Genomic DNA, 11,128 nt, shown 5'->3' with positions numbered 1-11,128 from the left:
CGTAGAAACCACCGGACTGCTTTTTCCACCCCAAAATCGGACTGGACTGCTTTTTCCGCCAATCAGACTGGACTCCTTTTTCCACTAACCCACTGTTACACACACAAAACACACACACACTCACACAATAGACATACACACACACACACACACACACACACACACACACACACACACACAAACACACACACACATGTACATTGTACACTGGGACAGATGTCAGACATGATAAAACTTTAAGGTACTTTCCATTCCACCTGTGCTATTCTCAGCGATAGCCAAACAAACTGTTACTGGCCCATGTGAACACTAGTGCTCCTGACATGTAATACAGCAATGCAGCCTTTCAGGGGCCGTAGAGCCGTAAAACTAAAATCAGACGCATAAACTAACAAAATAAATGTGTGTGAACACAAAAGCACTGTGAAAAAAAAACAGTATTTTGCTCTATGCAAAATGCCTTTTTGCTTCTAAACCCCAGCTACGAATGGTAGTCAGTCCAGAGTCAATGTTGACTGTACACAATACATGTTTTGCAGAAATAATCAACCCTTTATCTGTGAAAAAAAATTGGGAATTGCAGTATTTATTATCGGTGATCATCTTTCCTTGTCCGCCCCCACAGCAGCACATTAGATCAATAGTGCCCTGACCTGTGCTCTGTCTAATCAACCGTCAGCCCACCAGCCTCTGTATCTGTATCTGTATAGCTGGTATAACCGCCCTTCGGCGTAACACATCAGCTTCACAGGCGCGCGGCGCGGCGGCAGCTAGCTATATCACACCGAATTACTTGTTACACTCAATCTTTGCACATTTGATTGCAGGAGCTGTTTAAAGCTTTCTTTTGATGATGCCCCAACTGTGCTTGGTGGCAACGAGTTCCAGTCTACGATAGTTCTGGGGAAATACGAGTTTTTTAATACCCCAATTCTTGGTTGATAACTCTGATATTTGAAGGCATGACTGTTTCTTGTTCTTTTCTGGGCTGGTATCAGATACTTAGTGGTTGGTACGTCCACTATTTATTAGTCATTTTGTACATCATGCACAGTCAAACCTGACCATTAAGAAGTAGAATTTAGAATTCTTCACAAAAAAAGTTCAAAAGTCGTGCTTACGAAGCTGTTAATTTGCATGAATTTAAGGTAGTATGGAAGTGTGTGTGAGGACATCTGAAAAATTATACTAACTTTAGAGTTACAATGTGTGTATAGTCATTGAATTTTTTGTAAGTAGTGCAAGACAATAATATGCAAATTTTTATGAGGTAACCATGACATAATCTTGAGTTATAAGCCTAATAATAGCTAGAAATACATAGTGTAGGATAATATCTAAATACAAGCTTTAAAAAGAAACTAAAGGTTTTCCTACATGCATTTTGTATGTCCCTGATAGTAACCACAGTGGCCACCTTCTGAAAATCAATCCAAGTCCTTGGGTCTGTGGAGAGTACATGTAGCTGTGGTGGTGTATTTCTGCGTTAATGCTGTCCCCAAAAGCACTTACACCGTTACAGACACAGAGACGCACGTACTGATGGCTGCTTTCTTCAGACCTCGAAATTCATTTTTGGGAATAGGTGCACTGGTGCACCTAATCTAAAAAATTGTGTGGACAAAAAATTTTTTGGGTGCACCAATAAAATAGAATAACTAGAATGTCAGCAATAACTAGTTTCATTTGTAAAGAAAAGTACTACAACAATGATTTTATTATTTTTCTGACACTTTGATGCTAAGATTATGCTGTATACTACTATACATTTAACATCTTTACATATATAAACCTAGAAAAATATTTGGGTGCACTGGTGTACCCACGGAAAAAAAATGGGTGCACAGCTCCAAATTTGGGTGCACTAATTAAAAATAAGGTGCTCATGCACCCAGTATTTCTAGCCCTGTGATGACTGCTTTCTTATTAATTACACAGTGGGATATAGTGGGACAAGAATAGATGTTGAAATCTAGTGCCTGAAAGGTGTAAAAGAGATAGAGCATGAAAAGACGTGACAGGGTTTTGAAAGACTGGTAATCGATAAGTGCCTGGAAGCGTGCTGAATAGCAATGTCTCGTCAATATTCACCGTGGGGGTTGGGAGGGGAAGGTGGGAGTTGTGAGACTTTTTTTATGTTACCTTTGCCGAGAAGGTTATGTTTTCGTGTGTGTTTGTGTGTGTGTGTGTGTATGTGTGTGTGTGTATGCGTGTGTGTATGTCTGTAAACACGATAACTTATGAAGGATTGAATGGATTGTCTTGATATTTGGTAGTTGGGTAGGGCCTGCATGATGAGACCTCGAAATGATCAGATTCTGGAGCCCCTAGCAGCTTGTTATGGTATTGCAGCTGATCTTGATACCTCATTATCTGGAGATGCTGTTATTAATAATGCCAAATTAGTAACAGTAACTTAATAATTGCATGTTGATTGGGCTCAATGTGAGTGTAAGGATCTATAAAACATGCACATGTTTTTTTCTTCGTCTGTAAGTAACACTTTCATCAATGTTGTATTCTGAAAACAACAACATTGTAACACATCTATTGAGACTTTGAGACACTACAGGTATTTTGCATGAAATAAAGTAAGGAGATATACCCGTATCTTCCTTCAATCATGTGGACAGCACTAAAAACCATATCTTCTTCCAAATTGGCCACGTGCTAATAAATAAAAGATAGCATGTTGTGGAATGGAAGCTGATTCTAATGAGATAAGGCTATTGTATTATTATGACCACATACTGTAGTTCTCCATTGATATGACTATCAGTCAAGAGGTTAGACAGTTGTCAAATTAATTATTCCCATTCTTCCATCTGTTTCTAGGATACAAATGAAATCAGTAGCCTGGGTGCCATCCGAATTTGTAATGGCTCCCCCGAAAAAATCTTTTTCGGGGGAGCCGTTACAAATTCGGATGGCACCCAGGCTATGAAATCAGCCCTTCCAGTTTGTAACCACTGATGGTGGTGTGTGTTGTCCAGTAGTTAGCGACCATGCCTCTTAGCCAAGAGGTTCAGAGTTCGAATCCCGGCTGTTGTCGCTACCCGGACATGCACGCTACTGGAAAGGGTCACAGCCCTTAGGACAGGACGTTAACTTGTGGTCCCCTGATCAATTGTGCTTGTTGAAAAGAGTATAAAATTTCCCCAATACATAATGAACCTATAAATACTGTACATAGTGTCTGTCTTCTCTGTCAAGACCAGTGGGAGATGAGCTCTTTGGTGAGCTAAAACTGGTTCGAGATCACTGTGAAATTCCTTTCTTCTGTTTTTTTTACAACACAATGCTACATACATCCTTCACAGAGAGAGCAAATCTTTTTGACAGTTTATTGCAGGAAATAAACCACCATTCTTGCCGCGATTCTATCCTCCCCAACCTTGCAGCTGGGTAATTTGCGTGCCGGGATAGGAGAGCTTGGCGCTCGGACCTGAATGCTAGTTGACTACTTTGTATTCTGCCCAGGTCTGCGGCGGCCTATTTTTGGCTGCCAAGTATAGCCGAAATGCCACCACACAATGAGAGCGGGGAAGGTTGTCCACCTCTGTAGCTCTGTAGGGATATGCATGACTCTTGCAGATCTGTTTGTGGGGACTCTCAAATCAACCTGATCGGACATGAGTAGTTAATTTAGACACATATACAACACGTATCTCGGGCTACCATGCTGAGTGATTTGCTGATTATGTACTTCTAGTGTTTTCATAATCTTTTAATGATGGCAACATCAATTCAAAAATAACTACAAATGTATTTATATTATATATAAAGTAGCATTAGCATTACTTATTATCATTTTACTGTTTACTGTTGTTATCATGTTCTTGCAATTAGCCCCCGGGCATGAATTTGCAATAAACTTTCTATAAAGGGCTCAAAATACTTTTTGCAACATACCTTCTGTGGTGCATTGAAATTCACCTGCACCAGACAAATTTTACCTGCACCAATTTAGGATGGATCACACTAAAAACTGTTCAGAAACTGTATACTTTGTATCAATCAATAATCTACAATAGACAGTAACAAAATGTATTCAAGTGGAAGGGTGTGCAAAGCAGGTGTATTAGCGTCTAAGCAAGTTGCTATCTCAGATTCTCTCTATTTTGTTCTTTTTATCCAACACCCCTCCTCTCCTTCAGTTGTTTACAAAATGCATCTTCATTTCTCTAACATTTTTAAAACTCTTCAGGTCTGTTGTATGTTCATTTTGAACAGAATAGTCCCCAAGACATGATATGAGTTAACATCTACCCATCTGTAGTGCTGCATACCGGTTCACTGGACTTGGATCTGGACTTGTTTAGGTGTTTAGGTTCAAGTCCAAAAAAACCTAAAAGTCAAGAACCGAGTCCGGACTTATTACCATAAAAGACCATTTCACATACCCCTTTTCTTTCCAAACCACCTAAAACCTTCTGTAGATTGCAAAATTTTTGCTGCGAAATGAAGAAAACATTGCCATCGGGCATCCTCAAGTACCGCCCTCCATGTTATGTGGCCAAAGTTTCACCCAGACAACATTGCAGGGTTGCCCACATGCAATATTGTATATGCCATGGGTTTAGGTCCGGACTTACAAGTCTGGACCTGAACCTAAACCTCTGAACTTGAATCCGGACCTGAACCTAAAATTGGGTTTAGGTATGCACCACTAGCGTGGCTCAATGGAATCGACCTTGTACCTTGATTGCCAAACAAGTCTGATCCCTCGTAGACCCCAGTCAATTTGAGTGAGCCTTGTTTGTTGAAGTTGGGATAAAGCACAGTTGGTGTTAGACACACTGCGCCGGTAGCTCATGAATATATGAATGTCTACCAGTACCAGGGCAATATGGTGGCGTGGTAGGAAGAAGTACATGGTGTAACTTGTGTGTGTAACTTACAAATTGTAAGGCACTGGGGCTCAAAATCCTCTTTTTTCTGCATACTTGCACTGATGCAGGTAATTGATAATGTTCAAAATTACCTGCACCAGAGGTGTTTTATCTGCACCACTTTTTCTATCCTTTTTAGCCTTTAAAAAACTGTTTCAAGTTACTAATCTGCAGTGTGACATTTCCATGTAAGAACAGGTGAAAAATATTACATTGTAGCAAAATTGTATGTAACTATGAAGGATTTGGCCTATGGAGTAGTTTGAGGTTGCCAATGGCACAATGCCAAATCACTGACTCGAGTAAAAGACCTGCTTCGGAGCATAGCATTCATATCAGAACTTGGTGACATTTTCATTTACTTCAGAAGCTCCGAACCCCACCATGTGTCATAAAAGATGCATGATGTATAGACTGACATTTCACGTTTCCCTGGGATGCCCCTAGAATTGGCTGTGGTGCAGAAAACCAGGCAAATGCAGGGCTCGAAATACTGTCAGCCTACCGTGTGATGTTATGCGGCACATCGCATTGAGCAAAACATTTTGCTCTCATTAAACCTGTCCCCTCCTGAAATAAGTTTTACTCTGGATTTGTACTTCAACGAAGATAGCGTAACCTTTTTGGGGGCTGCTGAGAGAGTTTTTCACTGCCGAAAACTCGACCCAAAGTTGAGCGGCAAAACCGACATTCTGGCGGCGGCGGCCGGTGCGGTCCTTCCCGCGCTGATCTTGATCGAGGTGTTCGAAATAGAACAGGGGGCAGCCGGGGCTTATGGTGTTCAACCGGAAAGGTCCATTGGCTGTGGTGCAGAAAGAACAAGAGTTCCGAGATCTCATACCTCCATGAAATATGGGCTTGATATGTAAATGTAAATTTCTTCTTTAATTACGCAAATAACCTCTGCATTAACATGATATATGCATCGTGATGTTAACTTTTGATTAACTTAAAGATGTCCCAAGTATGATATTCCCATCATTCACCATTGAGAAATCATAGATTTTTTGCATTAATTATGCAAATTAGGTCATCATTTGCATAATTAGTATCTGTTGATGTTCCATCTGCCATAGGTTACATACATTACATGTATGAGAGTTCTATAATGTAAAACACTGTAATTATAGAATTTCCTCATTAATTATGCAAATAAAGTCCTCATTTGCATAATTTGCAGTTAATTATGTACATCTCTCTGTCAGATACCTACACACCAAAAATGATGAAAATACGCTGTTCCTATCTGGACTTATTGGCTTTCAAAGATTTCGCCCGAAAGTCCCCTGCAGTTCCTGAACAAGCTGCTAGGGGGACCAAACCCACACCACTTATTCCTGACAGGAAAAGCTATCTGTCACCAAAAATTCAAGACCATAGCATGTTCAGGACCAAAGATACAAAAACCGGAAGTTCTGCTGCAGTACCAAGGTCATACACCAGGAGGCCCATATTTGACCTTGAGCTTTGTCTTCCTAAGACTTATCAGCATACCAAATATCATCACAATCCATAAAGGCGTTATGAAGTTATGCTGACTACAAAGTTGCGGAAACACACACAGACACACACACAGACACACACACACACACACAGACACACAGACAGACGCCGCCAAAAACAATACCTCCATTTTTCATGGAGGTAACAAGCCTGTCTAATTCAGCAGAAATGCTTGAATATATATATAATGTATCTGACAGTAGAAAGCTGTTGCTATACAGTAGCTGTTGATGATATTGAAGCTCTCTCTTTGACAACAATGCACATTTTCTACTTTGGTCGTATCTGTAAGACTTATACATGTAAGTTAAAGTCAAGGACATGAGAAAGCGCAGGTCTTGTTGTCAGGTTCTGCCTTTCACCTTACATGTCACTCACATATATGATGTATATTCAAAGACTGGATACTACTATAATGATAAAGTAAAAATAATTCTTGTACAAATTTGGTAATTGTGGGTAAATGATGGCAAAATCTGGGATGCCTCAGCTAGAATTGGCTGTGGTGCAGAAAACATGTAGCAACGAAGTGACAACCATGTCTGATTCAGCAGTTTTGCAGAAGACAGTGGAAAGCTGTTGCTTAATAATGTACAATGTGACGAGTGTCTGTTCACCCAAACCTGATTGAAGCCTTTAGTTTAAGGATCTTTGACTCTTAGACAAAGTTGGACATCTTCTGCTTGTGGTATGACTGTAAGACTAGACATGAGAATGGACCTTGGGCTTCTTGAAAGGTTTTGTCTTTCACCTCAGACAATTGACATGCAACTAACATATTTTTTATATAATCAAAGACTGAATACTACCACTACACTATGAAAAATTTGCTCCCTGCTTTTAAGAATAATTCTTGTACAATTGGGTAATTCTGGGTAATTGATGAAAAAATCATTGCCCTACTACATGTAAGTATGCATCTTTTGTTTGTGATGAATTGTAGGAGTGACCAGCAGTAGTTTACCCATTCTATCAGGTGGCCAGTGTCAGTTGTTTAGTAACTAAATCATAAAGAACATTATATGTACTAAGAATCTGATGATTTTTATGAAACTTTCTCTTCCCTTTCTTCCCGTCCAGGATTCCACAGTGGGAGTAGCGGTGACCTTGCGAGTGGACGAAGAAGGTCAAATTCTCTACTGGACCGATCAGAATGGGGTAAGTAGGTGTGCTGTTGCTAAAATGTTAACTCAGTTTTATAAAACATACTCAGGCCACACCAATAATTTTTTTTTTTCGATCTAATCGATTGATTCTTGGAATCGCCCACTTAATTTTTTCTGATTGGCAAAAGACGTTCTTAACTCCAAAATAGTCAACAGTTAAGGAAAGTCTTTGTCTTCTTCTCTTGTCTTCTTGTCTATCTATCAATATTATAGTGGTTTGAATTTGAACTTTATTGTTTGAAAACCAGCCTTGCATGTTGACTTAATGTCATAGGCTCACATAGGATGCCTTGGCCTGTTTTTTTTTTTCCCTTTCACTTCACATCTTTTATTTAAGAAAATCTGAGAACTAACAAACTAAATTGGTGTGGTCTGAAGGGGACAGATGGTGGATGTCCCAATTACTAAGTACCTAATACCAGCCCAGAAGAGAACAAGAAATAGCCACGCATTCAAGTACCAGAGTTATCAACCAAGGATTGAGGTGTTCAAGAATTCATTCTTTCCTAGAACTATCGCAGAGTGGAACTCACTGTCACCAAGTACAGTAGGGGCATTGTCAATAGATAGCTTTAAACAATGTCTAGAGCTAGAAGTTCAAGGGTTAGGTGTAGCAAGTCGATCGGTGTAATATAGCCAGCTGCCGCCGCGCCGTGTGCCTGCGAAGCTGGTGTGTTACGCCGAAAGGCGGTTATACCGGCTATACAGATACAGATGTAGAAGCAGCTGCGTTGGTTTGACCTAACTTTGTCTCAAGATCTCAAAGCAAAGTAGAGAGCATGTCGGCAGAACGTACTGCGCCTGCGCAAAAGCCTGATTTTTCTTAGTTTTCGTGGAATGTTTGGTCACTGTTGCATCAGAATTTTGTCTGTTGCAGAGGGTATCTTTTCCGATAAAACATTTGGAAACTACAGAAGGGATGTTAGCCTTATATACAATGTACAAGTGTAACGGTTATGACTAAAATATGACCTTATGAGACGTTCTGCTGAAGTGCTGTGCACAATACATTATAGGTTTCGTGCAGGTGTAGTACGTTCTGCTGACGTGCTAGAGAACATGTGCTAACTGCCATCAACCTGACGTGTGTTTATGGTGGTTTTCATCATGTTTATTATGTGACGGACTCTATTTTGGGAGCAGTATGTTATGTATTCAAGACTAAGTATAGCTCTTTCCAGAGCGTAGCATTTGCAGCTGGAAGAAATAGGCCTGCCTCCGCGCATATTTTTAAAGTCCTTTTTGCATTGGTCGCCTTTTGTTTGATATTTTACAGAATAATTGAGAGGATAGAGAATACAGGGCTTGAAATACTTTTCTCAGCATACCTGCACTGGTGCAGGCAAACATTGAAAATTAGCTGCACCAGACAAATTTTACCTGCACCACTCAGAATTTAGGGAGTATGGATCATACTAAAAACTGTTAAGAAACCATTGCCACTATTTCTACAGTCAATGTAACAATTAAAATCCACATACACTTACATGTGTATATAATTCATAAACTCAGTGGCATAGGTTAGGTGCAGGTAGACATCAGAAATACCTGCACAGCTCCAATTTTACCTGCACACACATCTGCATATACCCAGTGCATGGACCAGTGCAGGTTAGGTGCAGGTAGACATCAGAAATGCCTGCACAGCACCAATTTTACCTGTATATGCAGGTGGTATTTTGGGACCTGTTAATACTATAATGATAATAGAACTGTGCATTGTACAGACCTACTATAGAAAGCAATTAATGTGTGGGCTGCACTCATGTCCATTGGGAGCACCCTGTCCATCAATGATGTAGCCACATTGTAGTACTTTTCACTAATAGCAGCCTCCAATTGACAATTGATCTCCCTGACCATGTATGATACTGGACCTGTATATTTCAAATTCCCTCGACTTATTTTGGTGACAGCTGCCTTTGATTCTTGATTGATGATTCATTTGCTCTGTTGTTTTTGGACAGCTTTATCCATTACTGTATTTCCATTTGGGCCTTAAAATTACATTTTCATTAATTGTATTTGGGCCAGAACATGTAGAAAATTCCAGGAACACACAATTATGTACAACAAGTACTATTTTTTTTAAAAACACTGTTGCCCAAATGTTATACGCAGTAGATCACCTTTTTATAAACATTCCTTCTCATGTACAAAGTATACAACCCTTGGGTACCATTCGTAGAAACATATAACACTGCACAAAATCTATTCATTATACATACCTCAAAGCATGGGTAAAGGTTCTGTTTCTTCTCTCATGTGCACCTTTTCGGATGCTGAAGGCATACTTGAATATAGGGTTTCTTGCATTGTAAATGTGAGGCAAGATACAGCAAGGTGGTGGTTTATCTATATATAGTAGTAGACGTGTTTCTGTATTGTTTGGCCCAACTCAACTTGTATACACTTCTTTACAGTGAGGTCCTGAAAGACCTCCATTTAACCTCCTATCCGAGGGACGTCCCTAACCGAAGCTAGGCACTCATTTACACCTGAGCGAAGTGACAAAAGTCATGTAAAGTGCCTTTCCCAAGAGCACAAGTTTGGTGGCAGTAGGCAGGATTTAAACCCTCGACCTCTTGAGTCTGGGCAGAACACACCACCGCTATGCCACATGACCCAACATATTAACGAAATGAAATGGTCCAGTCTGGTGGTCTTTACTGCTCTGTGAATCTCTCCGCACTCTCCTCCAAAAAGTCTATTCCTTACACTGTCCTTAAAAGGTTCCGCTTCTTCTCATGTTTTACCTTTACGGATGCTTTGAGACATACTTAAAGATTGGATTTCATGCAGTGTAAATGTGAGGCAAGATTCAGCGACCTGTTCACCGGGTTCTTACTGATGTGTGAATCTCTCCCCACTCTCCTCCAGGAGACAGAATGTCTGGACATCACCGTCATCAGGGACACCAGGACAGGAAAATACGCTCGGCTGCCCAAGGTAGGACAACCCCACGGGAAATAAGGGCCGGGATGCTGTAATGATTTAATCTCAGTCTTCAAACTCCTTCATAAATTGAGTTGGGAATTATGTGTTTGTCCTGGTCCTGGGATCACCGCACAGGATACATGGATGCCAATCCTGTTTTTTTTTTTATCTACTTCAATTTTCACCTCAAAACAAGGCTCATATGAACCACTTAATACATGTTTTGGGTTACGTTAAGGAACTGTAGAGACAGATGTTTGTTCGGAAAATACAGGGCTGAGGTGCAGTAATGATTTAATCTCAGTGTTCAAACTCCTTCATAAATTGAGTTGGGAATTACAGTTTGTCCTGGTCTTGGGATCGCTGATCCAGGATATATATAGATGCCAAAATATCTTATTCCCATCATGAAAGTTCATCTGTATTGGTAAGTTACATGTTTGGATCTTTAGATCTTTAGACAACTTTAGATCCAACACAAAAAGCCTCACTGGGTGAGTCTAATGAGGAAGACCAGAGTGACTGGTTGAAAGCTCTAGGTGAGAGAACTTTTTGTGTTGAATCTAATTATAAAGTTTTAGCTCTAAACAGATCTTAAACCTGTTTTTAAGGCTCAATTTCCACCTCAAA

The 11,128-nt window shown here is 40.1% G+C and overlaps 1 protein-coding gene across 1 annotated transcript in view; it reads left to right on the top strand.

Moving 5' to 3' along the window:
* LOC109472306 (1-phosphatidylinositol 4,5-bisphosphate phosphodiesterase beta-1-like) overlaps positions 1–10,549 on the top strand; it is an 18,261-nt gene extending 7,712 nt beyond the window's left edge. Inside the window, exons 2-3 of the mRNA XM_019771987.1 lie at positions 7,476–7,553; positions 10,442–10,549. Coding sequence (XP_019627546.1) covers positions 7,476–7,553; positions 10,442–10,534 — 171 coding nt within the window. The 3' untranslated portion in view covers positions 10,535–10,549. The remainder of the gene's footprint in view (positions 1–7,475; positions 7,554–10,441) is intronic.
* The last annotated feature ends 579 nt before the right edge of the window (positions 10,550–11,128 follow it).

Source organism: Branchiostoma belcheri, unplaced genomic scaffold, assembly GCF_001625305.1.
Source record: "Branchiostoma belcheri isolate BF01 breed outbred unplaced genomic scaffold, Haploidv18h27 scaffold27, whole genome shotgun sequence".
Taxonomy (NCBI): Eukaryota; Metazoa; Chordata; class Leptocardii; order Amphioxiformes; family Branchiostomatidae; genus Branchiostoma; species Branchiostoma belcheri.
The sequence above is the reverse complement of the archived record's forward strand: the minus strand, read 5'-3'. Positions and strand labels throughout refer to the sequence as shown.